Source organism: Xiphophorus couchianus, chromosome 1, assembly GCF_001444195.1.
Source record: "Xiphophorus couchianus chromosome 1, X_couchianus-1.0, whole genome shotgun sequence".
In the NCBI taxonomy this organism is placed as follows: Eukaryota; Metazoa; Chordata; class Actinopteri; order Cyprinodontiformes; family Poeciliidae; genus Xiphophorus; species Xiphophorus couchianus.
In genome coordinates, this window is record NC_040228.1 from 3,097,044 (window position 1) to 3,117,670 (window position 20,627).

General features: G+C 39.3%; 1 protein-coding gene across 1 annotated transcript in view; it reads left to right on the plus strand.

Moving 5' to 3' along the window:
* The first annotated feature begins 12,215 nt into the window (after nt 1–12,215).
* lhfpl4a (LHFPL tetraspan subfamily member 4a) overlaps nt 12,216–20,627 on the plus strand; it is a 41,521-nt gene continuing 33,109 nt past the window's right edge. The window contains exon 1 of the mRNA XM_028023626.1: nt 12,216–13,605. Within this exon, the coding sequence (XP_027879427.1) occupies nt 13,197–13,605 (409 nt within the window). The 5' untranslated portion in view covers nt 12,216–13,196. The remainder of the gene's footprint in view (nt 13,606–20,627) is intronic.

Genomic DNA, 20,627 nt, shown 5'->3' on the forward strand with positions numbered 1-20,627 from the left:
GTAAAGACAACACATAAACCAAAGCAGCACATTCAGGAAGTGAAGATGGAGTTTTTTCTGAGTGATCTCGACTGGAAACACGGAGAACGGAGCGCTGCATTATCCGGGACTGCAGGGCTGTGCCCAGAACATGATCGGTTCACAGCAGCCGAGCCGCCTGTTCAACCTGCTTCCATCTGGAGGAAAAACAGAACCGCATCTGTAGCAGCAGACTTCACAGTGGTTTCCTTCATCCTGCTGAGAGACAACCAAATTCATCCTCTACACACTTCACTGAGATCCTGTGCTTCTTACTTGATTGATTTTTTTGTGTGTCTTTGGGGAGGGTTTCTGTAGATGTTTCACAAAGCGACTACTTATGTAAACTGTATAATTAATTCAAGGCCGACTCTAGAAATTCATAGATTTTTGCTTTATTATAAAGTAAAACATTCCACACAGAATAACGCTTTTGGTTACTGATGTCACAATTTCTATTTCTGTCTGTAACCAGTTTTTAAAACGTGACATGTCTGCTATTAAATGGTACAGCTATTTTCTCTCCAGCACCAATCAGAATCCCACGGTAGGGTCTCAAATAAAACAAGTCTATGAGTGCCAAAAAAGTCATTGTTTTCACAGCAAACTACAAGGCAATCTGCTTGAAGTTTCTCACAAGCAATGTAAAGGACACAGCAAGTGTGTGGAAGACCAAAATTGTACTAAAATACATACAGAACCCTGTCCTGGCCATTGCATCCCTACGCATTCCTGCTCTTAATTCTCATTTCCCTTCAATGATCTGTATGGGATTTCTGTTATATTCATAGAAATCACAGCTTGATTTAAAAGGAGTTGTGAACAATGTGGAGTCTCAGGATTGTTTTCGAATTGTAGTTTGCAAAGTTGTAGTTTGACATTCGCATTGGAGGCCCCTCATCTAGCAACCCCACCGAAGCCCAGCCTGGTATCAAGTGTTTTGTTGTTAACTTACCATCCAAAAACTACTTCTGATTGTTGTTGGTTATGCAGGAGGCTCGACTTCTGCTTTTCAATGATCTGCAGTTGCACAAATGCGCACTTGCCATTTTCACGTGTGAGTGTAAACATTTAGTTGGGGGTCGTGGCTTAGAAGCAGATTATTTTCATTTAAAGTGACAAAAGGCTCTAAAACTGCTGAACTAAAGCAGAACTGAGGAGACTACAACCTCATTACCAAAAAATAATTTTGTGCGAACAATGTAATGAACATGTTTTGTATAGCCCACAGAGTTATTTTAACCTGTTCAAAGATGCATAATAGGTCACGTTTGAAAGTTATGCTCTACTTTGTGTAGGTCTATCACACAAAATACCAATAAAGTCTAGAGTGTAAAGTACCTAGTTCTTTTAAAAAGGAAGCACCTCCTGTATTTATATTCAGTGGAACAGATATTGAGTTGGGTCTCCACACCCACTGTCAATTAGCAACCCAAGCTGCCATCCTCTAACGAGACATCTCCGCTTCTAAATCTGGATGGCTCGCTCCACCAAGCAATTCCCCGTTAATCAGTTCTCCTGTAAGCGTCAAGAAACCTCTTTAGAGCCTCCTACGAAGACCTCATCATCCAATCATTTGTGAAAAAAAGCCTTGTATTTTTGGAAAATGCAGCGATACATGGGTCTGACAGTCAGATGAAAGCCTGCCCAAACAAACGGGGGTAAAAATCAAGAGGAAAAAGAGAGTGCAAGCAGGAAATGATGATGTTTACTGTCACACAAACTTGGTGGGGGGTTAAGCTAAAAAAGAAGCAGGAAAACTCAGTCTCCTGAGATGAAGATTCAAGCTGAACAATTGTCCAAAACATTTAGGGTTTTGCAGATAATTCATCTGTGACAGAAGATGAATGTGACTATATCAAGTTTCCCCTGGTCTTGCTGCACACTGATAACAGCAAATAGATGTTACTCTCCACTGCGTGTGTGTGTTTGTGTGTGTGTGTCTTCCTCTGTCTGCATGTGTGTCTGCAGATCCACTCAATTTTGCAGCTGATCAGGCAGAAATTGAAAATGTTCATGGGGCCAAGGAGACAGCAGAGAGAGAAAATGGGAAGTGGGGCAGAGATGGAGAGAAAGGAAGATGGAGGACTGGGTGATGGGGTGGGGGGTGATGCAATGGGATGAAGAGAAAAGCTAGAGGAGGCAGAAGAAAGTCATGTTATTTACACAATTCCCCCTCATCTGCTGCCTCTGGATCGTCTATAGAGGGGACGTGTAATCGCATAATAAAAGGGGACGAGAGAGTGCATGAAGGTGTGTGTGTGTGTGTGTGTGGGTGTGTGTGTGTGTGTGTGTGTGTGTGTGTGTGTGTCAGTGGACAGGCAGCTAATTATCCAAGGAGGGGAAGTCCTGTTTATTTTCCATCTCAGGGTCCAAGCAGAAAGCAGGTCCATACTGGTGGAAAGAATGGAAAATAGATGATGTTCTTTTGTTTGTTCAATCTTTTGTTTGTTCAAAAATGTTCCCCTGATATAATCTGCTCATTCCACATGTCTTATAAGGTGGTATGAAGTCTGAGGTCAGGATGTTCTAAGTGTTTTTTGGGGTTTTTTTTTAAAGACAGTCATAAAGAATCACTGTAAAATGTTTTCGCAATAATGTATTTAGCAGTCAGTTCATGCGTTTACTGGAGTCTTTCTCCTACAATGTAAGGTTTTTCCATTTAAGGATTATATATTAGTATCTCATTAGGGAGTTATCTAAAGTTTTTTTTTTATATATATAAATACACCAAACATATTTGCTAAATGCCAGAGCAAGAGAAGTCAAACATGGGCTTTGCATCCTTACTCGAAAACATGACAGAAGCTTTCTGTAAGAAAGAAAGATCAAATACATCCAAACTTTCTGGACTATTTTTGAATTGTTTTCACGAGGTGATATCGCCATCTGACACTTTGTCTAGAAGTGGTAAATAAAGAGCCGTTTTCATGTATGATCTCAAAATCTGTTACACAAACAAATATGAATACACAGTTAATGAATCGATATTATTCAACCAGTGTTCAGCACCAAAGAGTTAAAAATGTACAAAGATGCAATTGCTGGCTACATTTTAACCATAAAACTGCACAACTTGAAATTATAAAAATAAATCTGGTTAATGGAAACACACTAATCTCAAAAAAATCCCATGTTTTTTGATAAAAGGTTTTTGCGCTAGGATGAGAGAGTTTTTCAGCTGTATCAAAATAGATGTATCTTACAGAAATGCAAAGAAAATAAACTTTTTCGCATCACATGAGTCACATGATCAGCAACGGGATGTTACTACCAGTAATAACCACGAAGGCAGGAAGTAGGAAGTGGATGATGGTGTGTTATTGTTTTTTTCCACCATAGCTCTCACAGCATCAATCAGTCATAAAAGTTTGTGTGCCATTCCAACGTGTTGAATTCATAGCTTTTGTTTTTTTAAAATCAACGGCTACAATTTCCCCAAAACTCTGCCTATGTAGCCGCTCCCAAGTATTAGGGGTTTGTCACTTCAATGCCTGAGTAAGACGCCGACGTCTCCTCTGATTGGCTGATAGATGATGACCGCTAGCGCCATGACTGCATCATGAATTTATGTCATGTAACTGTTGATATCCGTCGCCGCCATGATTTTTAATAAGCATGTGTGATTTTAATTTAATTTTTTATTTAAGGGAAACATCACAATTGCAAAATTATGTTGTTGTTTTTTACATTGAAAGAATATTTAAGACTTGTGGACATTTGTCATGGAAATTCAGATGGCGTCTCACTTTAGAGTATTTCAGTGTGTGAACCTACTACTGACACCTTGCTTTGCTCTGCAACGTTACAACGTCCATGTTGTTACTATTTAGACTCTTTAAAGATGTAATTTTAAAATTGACATTTGTTGTTAATGTGACTGCAAACAAAATAGACCAGGATGTATTTATAAACTCATTATGCAATACTTTTGCGAGGTAACACAAAAGAAAAGAAAATTCTCCCCATGTTCCTAACCAATATGTTCCTGGGAAAAATAAAATGCAATCATTTGAGCTAATTTTTCCTTCAGCCACCACATACACATTAGATGTATGTGGTGGTGTATTAGATGTATTAGATTTTCTATTGTCATTTCCAAAGCCACTTTTGCCAATTGATGACTTAGGCCATTGCTTCATGAAGGTGATGATATTGAATGTTTCCAGAGACATCCATTTTTGTTACTGTTTAAATAATGTTTCCCCATAATCTCCCAAACCAGCTCAATGGTGATTAAATGCACAAATCACAAGCTTTCGTATTGCGATACAGTTGTCTCTGATTGGGAACTGATAAACCTGTCTGATGATGCGAAGTGAGACGCTTCACAGTTCCGGCGAAGATAACTACCTACTAATTCACACAAGCCCGTGCTGATTATAGCAATGCAAGCTGGTACACTTAATAACCAAATCTGTCATTCATAGTGACAGCTTTAGGAAAAACATGCTAAAAATAAGCACACATACTGGCGGTGTGACATGGATAAATGAATGGGCAGCCACTTGTGTTTTGTCAGTATTTTTCCAACTCGCTGTGAATGTTTTCTGGATTTCAACACAAAGCCCAGTTTTGAAACGTCTTTGATGATGTGACAGCATATTTGATTCGCAAGGCCTGTGTGTGAATGCCTTGTAGTCAGCAAAGTGACTGCCAACATGCAGCCTGTGATCATCTGAACCTTCGTATGCAGAGAGATCACAAGAGGCTCTTCATTAAACCACATAAAAGAGTAACAGAGAGTGAAGAGATAGAGGCTTGTTTAGGCCTGGATGGCTGTTTCTGCGTTACAATCACATGATTGTTTTTCCATATGCTGAACTTAATTAACTCTTGAGTGATGTTCATATATTGTTAATGTCAATTACTGTGTTTCCAATGAACATATAATAGCGCAAATTGGAATTGGAAAAAAGTCTGTTAATGGAAACACAGCAATTTTGAAAAAACTCAGATTTTTCGATGAAACTTTTTTGTGCTACCATGAGGTGGTTTTCTTCAGTTGCATCGAAATTGGTGTATTTGCAAAACTGCAATGGAAACACATTTTACACAAAACACGAGTCACGTGATCAAATGCCAGATGTTACTACTGGTGGAAATGGCAAAGAAGGAGACAACAAGAAGAGGTAGGAGGATCACAGTGTGGCATGTTTTTAAATTCAAACTTCTTCAAGTGTGATTTTAATTGCATTTCTTATGTAATGGAAACACGACAACTGGAAACTGTGGGGTTTTTTCAACATTAGCAAAATATATTTAAAAAAAATGTTTTGTGCATATTTTTAATGGAAACATAGCTTATGTCTTAGCAAATTTGAGTGTGCCAACCTACTACCTGACACCCTTTATTGCTGGCCAACATTCATGGGCGAAGGTCCCGAGAGGTTCGGGGGGGGGGGAGTCCGCATCCCAAAATCTTGGAAAAGTCTAGAATTGTATGATATTCCAGATATTCAGTTCCTACATATTAATAGGTTCTCAGGCATCCAGGACATGGAAAAACAACAAAATAAGGTTTAAAGTAACTTCCATGGGTCTCAACAGTTTGTTTACTGAGAAAAAAACATTTTATATGCATTGCTACTAACTAGTCATTTTTGTCCTGATGTTTGAATGTGGTTTTTTTAAACTACATTTTATGTTACATTTCACTGTAATGTAGCAGTGACATGTTACATTAGAGTAATATAATGTAACATTACTGTACATTACAGTACAACCCCCAAAATTGCTGATTCCCCTGTTTATGGTTCCCCCCAATGATGAAATGGGATTTCCTCCCTTGGCAACATTACAACTCCCATGTTGATTCCAAAGGGTCGTTCATTCAGCCGCCATCCCTTCATTTCTTAGGAAGATAATGTCTCATAAAGTTTGCATTGTACTACATCTCACCAAGCTAACTTTAACTAACTCAGATTTTTCGATGAAACTTTTTTGTGCTACCATGAGGTGGTAGCACAAAACCACCTCATACAATACAATAAATGAGTGAAACATACGCATTATTATAGCAGCAGCAACAGTGACATTTGGTTTGTTTTGCTTCTTTTAGAACTTTTTTTTTTTTTAAACATCCACATGGTGGATGTTCTTCTTCTATAGTGGGTAACCATGGTTTCACATCACTTTATATGTTTTTTTTATTCCCACCTACTGTAAACAGTATTGCTTGAAAAGACTCCATTTTTGTTTTGGGGGGTGGGATGGCACTTTTGCGTGAGGAAATAATACATTACCTGTGCAGTGCTTAAATTTAAACATTACACAGTTTGAAATGAAAAGATGAGAAATGAACACAAACACATCTTTAGAATTCACCTAAAAAGTGCTTTTACAACAATCTTTTTTATTTATTTTTTTTACCCTCATAAATGCTTGATACACCAAGATAGATACCAGGACTTGCCAGGTTTGATAGTCTTCTAATTCTACTTTGATGGAAAAATTAATTATCAAATTTCAAACTGATTCTGACAATAACTTGAGTCTCAATTTGTCTTTTTGACAAAAGCAGCTCTGAATTCATAAGGAATCATAACAGATTATCAAAAAAGCCAAGCCAACATTACAATTATGAAGCTTGTGGTAAAAAACCCAGATGCCCTCATGGGCTTCCCTCCTCACAGCATCCCCCTGAAATCCAAAGGTCAGCTTGTCATTAAATGCGGAGACAAGATATTTATACTCCGTGCCCAGGTAGACAGCCTGATGATTCATCTCTGGAGTGACACATCAACATCTATTACACATGTTGGGTGATCGGTTGAAAGTTTCCCTGAACTGTTTTTGTTTTGTTTTTCCTCTGCTGTAAAGACATAGCTACATACTGTTGATTGTAAATTACTTTTTAACATCGGGTTCCATTCCCTATGCCAGATTATCTAAAAGAGAAGTACAGTGACATCTAGTGGCTAACATTCAACACAGCACTAAGAAAGAATTTTTATAAACCAGACAAGCATGGAAAGTAAACCTTAGATAGGCTTGTGGATTATTATTCTTATTATTATCAAAGAGAATTTATCACCAACATGTAAAGCATCTTAATCTCTTTCACATAAAATATCTAGTGATGATCTCTGGAGGATCTAATCACACCCAGGGCTAGAGTATTTACTTTTTCTTATGTAGATGCTACGATGTCAGGGAGTGACTGGATCAACTTTGTCCTTCCTATTGTTTCTATATTGAGCCATATTTTGCATTCATTAATGACAGATTCAAAATGTTTTTAGAAACCAGTTAGGAAAAATGAGGCAAGTTTCCCTCTCACACTCAGGTCAACACAAAGTGCCTTACGGAGAAATAAAAGACCGTAAAGACACAAAATACACCAACAGAGCCCTTAAAAAGGTTAGTGTTGTTTTTTTGATTCCTACATGTTCAAACTGTTCTAAGAGAATATTATGATTGTATCAAATGCAATACTGAGATCTATCAGGACAAGTACAGACACAGCTCCATTATCTGAGGCCAGGAGACTGTCCTGTTTTTACCCAGAAACACACAGACACCATTACAAGCCCTGAACATAAAAGCCTGTACAAGCCTTTCTGTGTTCTGTTTAGATAGGACGCTCTTCATTCTGGCATTTTAAAGCTCTAATAGGATAATTCAGTAATAGACTCAACGTGGGTGTTGTAATTGAGGTCAGAGTCTTTGATGACACCTAGTTTTTTGCATGCTGTGTGATATTTAGCCAAATAAAGTGTAGGCGAGTGCTGCTACTTTTCACATAATGTCACACAACAACCACAAACTAAAAAGTGTGACATGAAATCAAGGGCGTAGGTTTGGTGGGACCTTACAACTTACTGACCCCCCGCCCCCCGACCATTTTTGACCGGGGGGGGGGGGACCACATTGGTGTAATAACCAATTGCTCTAAAAGAGATGGCGACATGTTTGAATTACTTGTCTTTTTGGATTAGCAACGATTAACAGGTCTAAGTAGCATGTAGTCACTGTCACTTTGCATTAAAATGGCCTAATCCTGGAAGGATACCCAAAGGATTGGCCAAAGTCATACAGCTTAAAATGCATTTTCTACCAGTTTATCTGCTGCAGCAGCGCGCAGCTGGGCTTCCAATTTTGAAACCCTTGCAACCAAAGCTGCAAAGATACATTTATTACATGTACTAATATCACTAAAGGAAGCAGAGAGAAAGAGAGAGGAGGAAACTCAGACAGAAACGTAATGACAGTAGAAGAATCAGGAGTAACTCTAGCAGCACTAATGCTTAGCTAACACCAGGCTAACTAACTAAGCTAACGAGCCATTACCACACCAAAACAAAACCGTTTGGAACATAAAAGGTTCCCAAGAAATAAAGTGTAGCAACAGAAAATATATTTGAATGTTCTTATGTGTTAGAATATCTGTAAGACCTTAAAACAGAGATATTAAATCAAATCAAATAGATCCACAGGGTGCAACAATGACAATAGGAAGTACACAATGTGTCTTACCCACTTACAACTCACCAAAAATCAAGTCTTCTGTAATGGTGGATAATTATTTGTTTCTTCAGGATGCACACAAACTGTAATTGTGAAACTTTTTGACTAAAGGTTGTTGTTTTAGGTTTAAGTGAACAATTAACACAAAGCCCATGCATATTGTGGTGCGTTAGCTTCATGGGATTAGCAGCATGGTATCGAAACTTAACCAATGGCAAATACAAGAATCGGGAGCAAAATTGGAAGTAGGTGATTGAATCCACAGCTGAAAATAGACCTTACTAAGAGTATTGCATACTAAATACTACAGCGGTCCCAATGTCTTAGCAAATTGCTAAGCTTTAAAAAAAACGAACTAAATATTAGTAGGAGTTGCACCGTTTCACACAATAGGTTTTCCTTTGCCATTTCCTGTGTTCACATTGTGTCCTGAATTATATTCCTGCAATTCATTTTTAATGCAACAGATGGCAGCCTTGCACAAGCTCCTGGGAACAACCGACCATGTGCTGCACAACGGATTGGAAGCATGAAGGGAAAAGCTTTGTGTTGAACAAGGCTATGGCAAGCTTTTAAAATGAGCAATGTATAATTCAAATACCATTCAGTGCAAAAAAAAAAAAAAAAGAACAGACACAAACTGCAGCTTAAAGGCAACACAAGGCTGACATTATGACATTATTCTCACATCAGCAAGCACCGTCCTCTTAAACTCTCCTAAAACGCACGAATACACTCATAAGAAAAAAGTAGTAAAAAAACCGTCTGTTCCCCTAATGACAAAACCTTCTGCTTCTCAAGAGGCTTCCCCTAGCTGTGCACAGGTCTATTTTCTCCTACTGACATGTCCTCACTTCAGCAGCTACACACCACCTTTTGCTCTCACTCTGCCAAATTTAGCACGCATTCGCACATGGGAGGAATACACACACACACACACACACACACACACATGCCTGCATACAGCTCGTCAACTCCCCTGCTGCTGCTAACAGATGACAGGAGGCCTCAGGATCAAGGAAGATAGAGGGCTGTGAAAACAGAGGGCAAAAAATAAATTTAAAAAAATCCATGTTTGTTTAGACAGCATCCAGATGTGCTATGTGCTCTACGTGACCAGAAGACTGGCCAGAAACATTCAATTTTCTTTGTTGTTAATTGCTTCTGTACTGCGTCAGGATAATCAAGATGAAGAATGTAGTTTTGTTTCACCTGGCTCATCTATTCTTTAGACAGACCGAATGTACGATGCCCTTCTTCAAAACATATAACCCACACTTTTTACGGACTAGTTTTGGCCTAGTTTAGGCCTAGTTAGCGTGAAGCTGCTAGCTGCAGGGCAGATGTGTTTCTCTCCTGAGTGACTAACAAAGCTCTTAATGGACAGATGAAGAAGGCCTGAATAGTTAAGGCAACATCTGGTCCAGAGGAAGACAAGTCGGCCGAATAAAGGAGGCAGGAAGTGAATGCTGCGCTGCAGCTCCTGTACACAGTGGATTTTGTGCTTTTCTTTTTTTTTTACTCAGAGTTGTATGGGAATGTTAACCCCATGATCTGCTGAAATGACAGTTACTTACAGGATGAGCAAAACATATATAACATTATAACATGATGTAAAGCTCAAAAAAGTCAATTTTACATAATGCTGCCCCTTTAACACAGTTATTGACCTGTTTGGTCAGCAGTGGTTTTGGTGATTGAATTCTATTGCCTAATTTTTTTTCCCTTATTGTTAAAACATGAACAACGACGCAAATGAGGTTGACGATGTTTTGCTTGTGATTTCTTTTCCCCTGCTTCATGCTGTCAGACAGGTTCTATAAGTGATTTCTTTGTTCTCTAGGTGTGCCTACTGGAGATGAACTTTGCTTTCTCAAAAATTGTTATTAGTCAAAGCTAAACTGAACAAGGGGAAGAAGGATTTTTTTTTTTTACCTTGGGCCAAATTTGAGAACTTTAAGCCCCTGTTACAGACACTAATGACAAACTGGGCACAAGGTGAGGGAGTGGAGAACGCACAGGCTAAGTACTCAATCTGATAATAATACATTAATTTATTTAGTGCTTTGCACTTCACGACGCTCCAAGATGTTTATACATATAAGGACTTATTAATGAGAACTAGCAATGAAAACAATTTTGGGGAGTTTCACTGAAGCAGAGCAGTAACGGTGAAGTGAGCAGTTTTTTTTTTTTTTCAAGGTTTCAAAGGGTAGTGATATCACTTATAGGCCAAAACAATAATATTAATAGTTTGATACTAATTTCCCAAATACCCAAATTTTCATAATGGTGCATCCCTAGTATTTGCTTAGGTTATCTTATAATATGATCATTTGTTTTAAAGCATTATGAAAAATTTACTCTTTTGAGCTTTACATCTTGGTATAATGTCATTCCTTCATCAAACGTATACCTGAAGTGTTGCTTTGATTCTTTCATGCATGTTTGATAAATCCTCTCATCTCCCCTGGCAACCGTGCAGAATGGTTGTGATGTCTTCCTGAAGGCAGTGTCAGAAAGAATAGGAGCTTCTTAAAGAGACAGAGACCCAATTTCAAGGTGTTAAATTGTGAAGTCAAATTTCTGTTAAGTCATATTTGATACACCATGTTTTATAACTGAAGATAAACTGAAAGAAAACAGCTGATCCAAAATTTTTAAAAAATGGTTAAGTTGTTCCAATTAATCAAATTAAGTTTATCTAAGTAAATATATTAAGCTTAAAAAGTTGTCATGTTAAACAAATGTAAGTAAATTAAATTTGACAAACTTCATTTTACATGTAACAAATTAACTCCGTTTTTTTAAGTTAAAGCTCCATTTTCTTTTGTCAGTGTAACACTTGATTGTGGTATATATTGACACTGTGTGCCTGGAAAACACATAATGAAGCCTAGGAGTAAATTCAAACTGGAAGACTCTTTAGCCCCACCCGCATCATCCAATCGGCGTGTCCCGCTCATCATCGACGACCTATCAACGCTGGACCAACCCACATCTCATCCAATCACCGACCAAGCCCCAGTTGATACGGACCTCCATCCATGAGAACCCGGAGAGAACCCACGCATGCACAGGGAGAACATGCAAAATCCATGCAGAAAGACCCCAGGCTGGGAACCGAACCCAGGACCTTCTTGCTGCAAGGTAGCAGTGCTACCAACTGCGCCACTGTGCAGCCCCGGCCCCAGCGCCAAAGAACATGTACATTCATGCATGTCAATAAACTTTCTTCATCGCCTTCTTTCTCCGCCGAGTCTCTCCAGATTGAAATGTGTCTTTCTGAAGACAGAAGAATATCGAATATGTGAATAACAGAAAATTTAAAATAATAAAAAAGAAATAAAATAGAGAATACATGAAAATAGAATATATTTAAATTAGCATTTTTTTTAAAAAAAGAATATCCCAGAATAATTCCTAAAGATTGTGCAAAACTCTAACAAATGGCTATTACTGATTGCCAATTTATTTCAAATTTCACCCCAGACTGTCAAGTTAAAGTGTCAAACTAGCTTGAATGGTCCAGCTGATGGAAAATAAATCATTCAACAGTGAATTCGCCTTTTTTTTTCTTCTTCTTCTTCCTGATATCAAATTCAGGCTGATCAAGGCGGAGGCGCGCGCTGATGCAAATTTCTCCCCAACACCACCGCCGCTTCCGCTGCTGCTGCTGCTGCTGCTGCTGGCGCCGTGAACGCGCTCCATCGCTGTCATCAGTACAACATCAGCATCTTCCGGGGGGCGCGCGGAGAAACGCGAGGGGGACGACGGAGAAAGAGACAGGAAGAGAGAGAGAGAGAAAGCGCGCGCGCAAGGGAGAGGAGACATACTGGTTAAAGGCTACGACAAAAAAAAAAAACCATGATGATAATGGAGTCAAGGCGGTGGAGGATGTCGGATTTACGGGAAAGGACTGTTGAAATTTGACAGAGGGCTCGCGTCAAAGAGAGCGTTTCATTTTTGATTTTTCGTATTCTTGGTCTTCTTCATTTGATTTCCACACGCTTGCGTGGACGCTAGAGAAGCGAACGGCAGAGGAACAGCAGCACCCCCACGAATGCCTCGGAAGGTAAAAACGGGCTCTACCGCTGGCGCCACAGGCACCATCTCATCCCCCCCCGGATGGTGATAAAGGACATCCCGAAGAAAAGCTCCGGACTGATGGATGAGGAGGAACATCAGCTTTAGCCCCCCCACACCCTCACCCCCACCATCCACCTGACGATTGGGAAAGGAAATAAATCCTATTCTGATGGATTTTCTTTAGATTTTTTTCCTCTTTTTTTTCTTTTTTCTTTTTTTTTGTTAATCATTTATGGTGTAGCCCCAAGGAAAAACCAGCAATGTTGAATCACTGGTGTTGGTAAATTATTCATCAGAGGTAGAAGTAGGCTATGATTTTCTATTGCTTTAATGTAGCATTCCTTACATTTCATTTTTTTATTTTTGTAACGTATTGTCTTCTGGGGGTCGTATACATATTTTCAGGTCCCATGATTTTTTAGGCCCATTCCAGAGAGAGAGAGAGAAAGAGGGAGTGAGAGAGAAAACCAAAGCGGGGGAAAATCTTAGCGCAAAGAGAGCTTTGGGATATTTATGTGTCAAATCTGTGTGGTGGGGTTTCTACATATTCATATAATTTTTTCTTGTAAGAGTAAAGAAAGACAGATTAAAGGTGTAAAAGACGGGGAAAAACAGCAAACATGTTGCCTTCCCAAGAAGCCTCCAAGATCTACCATGACAACTACATGCGCAACTCCCGGGCCATCGGGGTTCTGTGGGCCATCTTCACCATCTGCTTCGCCATCGTTAACGTGGTGGTGTTCATCCAGCCCTACTGGATTGGCGACAGCGTCAAGACGCCGCACATCGGCCACTTCGGCCTTTTTCACTACTGCGTGGGCAGCGTGCAGGCGTCCAGCCGGGACCTCACCTGCGTGGGCAGCTTCTCCGACTTCGGCTCCATCCCGTCGGGAGCCTTCAAGGCCGCCTCGGTATTCGTGCTCCTGTCCATGGTGCTGACCCTCAGCTGCATCGCCTGCATGGCGCTCTTCTTCTTCTGCAACACCTCCACCGTTTACAAGACCTGTGCCTGGATGCAGCTGCTGTGCGGTAGGTTGGCATTTCTTGACTTTAATATAAATATTATGTTGGTAAAAAGACTTAAAAAAAACTTCTAATGTCAGCAGCGACAGTTAGCGAGTCTATACTCTCTCTCTCTCTCTCTCTCTCTCTCTATATATATATATGGTATTTTTACACCACTTGTGTTGGACGTAGACATAAAAAATAAATAATACGTTTGATGTTTTTTGACGAAAATAACTAAGTCTCAACGTCTGAGACATGTAGGTTTAAAAAATAAAATTGTTTGCTTTTCTAGATTTGTTTGGAAGAAAATATCTCCAAAATACATAAATCATGAGTGATATGTTTGACATTTTGGGGATTTAAAGTTATGCATTTAATACGTATGGGCTATATGCCACGTACAGGGGCGGCAAGTAAAAGGGGGCGCCACAACACGGAGGAATTATTTCTGGTGGGGTTGCCAATAATGAGTCTGTATGCACCTCAGAAATTACTTAGCTGCATTCCTGGTCATATAGATCTGTGTTAAAAATATAAAAATGATGCGATGGAATTCCCATAAATGCATGCATTAAAAATGCGATTTTTGGCAATATATGGTGAAAGAGATGTTGTTTCTCAAGGATACAGGTTTAAAAACTGATATGTTTATACAATACTGTCTTGTAATCTTGGTGATTACTATCAAAAATGCTACATTTTATGTTTTAGGGCATCAGATATAGAACTCAAATCATAAAATATGTTTGGCATGATGGTGATTTAAATTTATAGCTATATGTTTAATGTCTTTGATATATGTGTTTTAAAAAAGGATTCAAATTGTGTTATAGGGTTTACTTGATGGAATTCCCATGAACACATGCAATAAAATTAGATTTCTGGCATTATGAGATAAAAGAGCTGTAGTACTCAGAGATACATGTTTAAAAAATTATGTGTGTGTTATATTGTTATAGAGTCAGTCATTTTGGAAATAAATGTGTCAAAAATGCTACATATTGCATTATGGGGTGTCATATATACTCAAATCAAAAAATATGTTCGGCATGACAGATTTAAACATATAGAAGTCTCAGAAAGAAGATCAAAAATCACATTCAGCATTATAGATTAAGATTTCCAACACCAGTTTTGCTAATATAGCACCATGAACATCATGTGATTTCCATTTTGCATCAGTGTGAAGTCTGCTGGAGACCGTTTGTACATATTCCTATTTCTTGACTCCTAATTAGACTGTTAGGATATTCCCTGAGTAGGTGCGTTTTAAATGCTTCCTGTAGCAGAGCCTGAGCTCCCTGCTAGCCACCCACACCTCATCATTTTACCATTGATATTCCGCAGATACACCACTGCATCTCCAAAGCAAGCAGCAGCAGCAGCAGGAGGATCATTGCTTCGTGCTGATGAAATGCAAATGACATCCATCCCTTCATTTAAATACCCATCCGTCAGTCCATCCGCGTTTCCCATGTCCACGCAGGGAAGTGTGTTGTGTGAATTCCCTGCGATGGTGGCTGCTATTTCAAGGATGATTCCGGGTCGATTGGATTACTGTTTTCACGGAGGTTGTGGTTTATTATTTGTCTCTCCCTCTCCCTCTCTCTCTATCTCTTTTGCTCCCACCCCTGTGGGTATAGATTACAGTTTGTAGAGAGATTATTGAGGACAAAGTGAGGCTCCCTGAACACACGCGGGACTCACTGAGCGGCAGCGCCTTTCGTCGGGCTAGAGGAAGAAGGTTGATGATGAAAAAAGAAAAAAAAAGTGGACATTTTGATAGCTCATCTCATATCGCTGCAGATAGCACAGTGGGACTTTGCTGGTGCTGGAGGAAAAAGCCCAAAAAATGGCACGATTGAGCAACAGATGAACATAGGATAATTAATTAGATTTTTTGCTGATTTGTGAAAGGAATATTCCATATATATATATATATATCTATATATATATATATATAGATATATATATATATATATGAAGCCGATCTGTTGTCCGGAGTGGAAGGTTGGGAAATAATCACAAACATTCTGGAGCAAGTTCTTCATAACCTGATTGGTGTGATAAATAGGCCAGGCAGAAAAGCGTGGGAGTCAGTTTTCTGTACAGAAACAGTCAGCATACTGAATAAGAGGGAGAGAGAGATCAGCACTTTTTTTCCTTCTGTATTGTTCTTTTCCTCATCCTCATCTGCCCACTCTGTCCTCAGTTCTGCCGAGTGTGTTGAAAGAGGTTTTGTTGCTCTACAATCAGCACGAATCAGCAGGACAGCCGAGGTAGAGATTTATTTTTTTTCTCTCCATTTGCCTAAAGGATCATGAGTTAGTAGGAGATACAAATGCTACACAAACCTTCAAAGTTAATGAAATCAGAGAAGAAGGAATGTGACAAATACCCACATCCTGAGAGTATGGACCTTACCAAGCTCCGCCCACAAACGACCCATGTGACCGCAAGTCTCACAAACAAAGCCTCCCAGCGTTGTTTCTATGTAAACATGACTGATTAGTGCATCATTTCTACCGGATTTTTACAATATATCAGCTACTACAATGGACAGAGGAACTAACAAGATCAGGTCATCATCTGGGAGGAGGTTACTGGTTTCTCAGTCACAAGCTGGTTGCAAACCTGAGGCCAGCAGGTGTCAGTCAGTTATGGTAGATCTGAAATTTGGTTCTCAATGTGAGAAGCTACAGACTGACAGGAGGAACCAAAGAGCTCTGTAAAGGTAAAGGCAAATCTTCTGAAGTTGGGATATAATTAATTTAATTTCACATAATTACCATGGTAGAAGCCATTTGTTTGTTAAAATTTAATGAAATATATTTGTTCTATTTGATGTTTGTTGTGAATGACGTAAACTCACAAAAGAACGAGGTAATTAGTCCAACGTTTAGAAACTACAGCGGCTGTAATGAGCCACAGCAAAGGTAAACAAAGGTAAAATAACCCGAACAGGTGATCAACTCAAAACCACTGGTACCTTTTTACTCTCTCTCTCTCTTTGTAGTTTAAGCACACTGTTGTTGCGCAACACCCCCCCCCCCTCCTTTCTCTACTCTCTCACTCTCGTACTTCCTCTTCTGAGAGGGGAGATGTGCTACCAGCTCTCCTTCTAACGGGTTAATTGAGTTTCCTAAATCTGCTGGGATTTACCCTGTCCAGAACTGAAGTAAACTCTGTTTAAGCTGGTTTCGAGAAACGATTCGCCTGGTTATCTGACGGCCTACATCCAGGTGTCCCACCCTTCTTCCCCCTGTGAATTAGCCAGACTGAGCAGCCTACAGCCAACTAGTTTCACAGAGCACACCTGTTAACGGTCGCTCGTTCTCTATTTTACAACTTGCATTTGTTATTGAACCAGGTAGGTTTTAGTGACTCGGGCGAGTCCCAAGGATGATGTTTTACATTTGGGCTACCAGCAACCTAAAAACATTTTCCACTTTTTCCTCTCCAGAATCAAACATCACAGCTATTTTACAACCATCAAAGAACTTTAAGGTGACTCATTAACTGAATGTCCACAACATCTTTAGATTTTCTTTATGCTAAATATTTTATTAGTAAGGCATTTTTGCAAGGGTCAGTACAGCTTAATTCAGTAGCAGAAATAATCAAATAAGTAAAATCAATCATCTAGTCTATCTTTCCCTACTGCTGATACTGAGAACTAAAAAAGGGAACCTTTGAGAGAGACGGACGGAGTTTGGCGTTTCGAACCCCAGACCTGGCTTGATGATGAAGAAGGTGCTGCAGCAGGAGGAAGATGTTGATCGGCGAAGGCCAGGATCTCCGTAGGTCCGATGAACTTCTTCTCCGCATGGATGGTGAGGTCACACAGGACTTGGTGCTGGCAGGAAAAAAGGCACCAGTTCTTCTTCCTTGTCTTTGTCTTCATCTTTGTCTTTGGGGTCTGAACCCAGCCGATGAGAGAAGTGCGATTCGAAGCCACAGGTTGTGGGCCAGACGGGTTGGTCTCCATGTGCAGGACAGTCTCCGGCTCCGTGGCCCCGGCTCTTCTTCAGCTGCAGAGTTCTTTGTCCATCTCGATCTTGGCTCGAAGCTGCCCGGAGGATCCAACAAAAGGTTCCTCTTTTGCACCCACCTTATATAGGGTTCATCCACCCCCCTGGTGCGCCTGCTGTCTGCTTAGACAGATGATCTCATATCCATCACTGTCTTACAGACATTTCCTGATGTCTGTGCTAATGTCTCAGGGTTGCTCAACGTCCTGTGTCCCTTGCCTGCACAACCTTTCACCTACTCTCTACCTCCAACATATCAGTGATGTTTAATTGCAGTTACACCTTTTTACACCATTTCAAGTTTAATGTCAAAATCACATTTATTTTCTTTAGCTTCTCTGATTTAGCATTCATTTATGATTTTATAACCATAACTTATTAATTATCCTTATTATAATCTTAATGTGAGTTATTACAGATGTTTTTCTGAAAAGAAACCAAGAATAATCCATGATTCTAATTATTTGATACCAAAGTTACAGTTACTTGTTTTTCTTGTAGGTGTTCTCACAAATATAAGTGTAAGTATTATTACAAGTAAACCAATATTAATATAAGTATTTTACTTTGAATCTTATCCAATTACTAATAATGTTTAGATTTCATTCTTTAAAACTTTCATGCTTTAAACTAAGGAATAGTCTCAGCTATTTTTATAAATCTGCAGGCTGGAAACTTCCTCTTTTTCCAGGAAACCTGCTTTTCTTGTTTAATGACTCTCTCTGACTGACTATGATTTCTTATGATTAGATAGAAAAAAGTAGAATTAAAGCAAAGTTTGCATGAGACAAAAACAACACACACAACTAGATTTATTTTATTGACACTTAAGTCTACTGTTGGGCCTTGATATCACTTGAGTGATTCATTTTAAAGATAACTTTATTTATTATTACTGTTAAACTTAAATCTCCAGCATGGGGAAGTGGGATGAGCTCGGATTTTCTTGACAACACCTGTTACCGTGACAATTGCCTGCGCCCCGCAAAACGAGCAAAGATTATGTTAAAAACATAACATTCAGTCCGTTACGATATCAACTTTCCAGGCTTGATATTTATTTCTCGATTATTAATCAGCGCTTCCCTGAACACAGCGATGGTTGATTGACTAGCTGTACTTGGTGCTAACGTGGCTAACAGGAGTAACAGTTTAGTCCAAAGCCTTTTCTGCTAAAATAAAATCTTTAGTGTATGTCAGATACAGACACATTGCATATTGATCTGTTTAGCTAACGTAAGACTGTGTAGCAGACAGGCTTCAAGGTGTAGAAGTTGTATCAGTGCTGCCATTATGCTGTACTTAGCTAACGGGAAGCTAAGTGTATTTGTGCGACGGCCACACACGTGACCACGTAGAATGGGCATCAGCCAATGAAAAGCGGCCCCTCTGGTAAGGTCCATTTGGTGAATTTCTTGACTTTTACAGATTTTTGTTTTCTGTTCCCAAGACATCAGATCTAATCCAAAAAGGAAGTGAAATTACTGTCATCTCTGTTTTTCTTTCAAGAAACAAAATTCTGGCTTTGATTCTATTTTGTGACAGACTAAGGTTGTTTTCACACCTGGTAGTCTGGTAGACCCAGTTCACCTAGGGACCAAAATTGCAACATCTATTACATTTCAGCTGGTACTTGCATTCTGAATTGTGTCTAATGATTCAAACGAGTTGAATAGCCTGTTCCCCTCCTCACCTTGGTGGCACTGCACCAAGAATCACTGAGAATTGAGAAAAAAACCTCATAAGAAGACAATGAGTGCAACTTCCTTCTTCACAAAATTGAATAGTGTCAGATTTTAGCGGTTGTAGGATTTCTGCTTTGTCTTTGGTAAAAAGACCACAAGCTATTTCTGTGACTGGCGCTAAACTCCTGTGCTTGTTTTAGTTGTATTTACCCAGAATGCTCTGCACTACAGTCCACTTTCTACATTTGGAGTAGTCTCTGGTCCACTTGCATCCACACATGCATTCACGAGAGTTCACTTCAACCGAACCAAGACCTAAGTTCTTAAGCAGATCAGAGTTTGCTTTTCTGGCCCGCATAAGAGTTCGATTGCCCATTTACACTGCACGAAACAAACCAAACTTTCTAAACAAACTGACTAGAGTTTGATTAATTCTTCATGTGTTTTGCTATGGGACTAGCTGCGCCTGCGACAGACTTGTGACCTGTCCAGGGTGTACCCTGCCTCTCGCCCAAAACGTTCACTGGACATGGGCACCAGTACCGCTCCGGGCCCCGCTAGGGACAAGGGGCTACAGAAAATTGATGGATGGACTAGCTGGGCGTTAACTCTGACTAAATAATTACATAGATTTTAACACGTTAAAAATTATTGAGATTTTTTTTTTTTTAAGATACCAGTAGTTTGCAAATACAATGGTTCCGGCCAGACCATTGTATTTTTGCGTACAAAAATAGCGCTTGGCTGTTTTGTAAGCTTTCAGTTGAATAAAATTTATTCAAGTTTTGGTTTCCGACTACCAAGAATTCTTCAAGTAGTTAGACCTTTATATTCATGCTACTTCATGCTATTCATGCTTTCTCATTCTCTCACATAAAATTCCAATAAACAGCACTATGGTTTGTTGTATTAACAATACAAAGTGTGAAAAAATTCAATGAGCATGAATACTTTTGCAGTGCACTGTATATCCTATTTTGGACATCAGTACTGTAGCTACATTTCTGCTGGGATATTTTTGGAAATTTCTGTTTTAATCTTTTTACAACTTAATCTTTTGAATTGTGGAACACACGTGTGTAAACAGGAGTTTGAAAAAAGGGTAAAAGCAGAGAAGCGATACAAGAAGTGATACTAAATAAATCTGTGGGTCTTCTGAAGCCGTTGGCGAATTACAGCTGTCCATAAACAAAAGTACTTGATCAAATAAAATTTATACTAAGACGTTTATAGCACATAATTTGTTTAATTTTTTTTGTATAAACTGTCACACTGACTAGCACAGTGTTGTCTTTCATCAACAAATATGTGTCTAAACGTGTTAGCC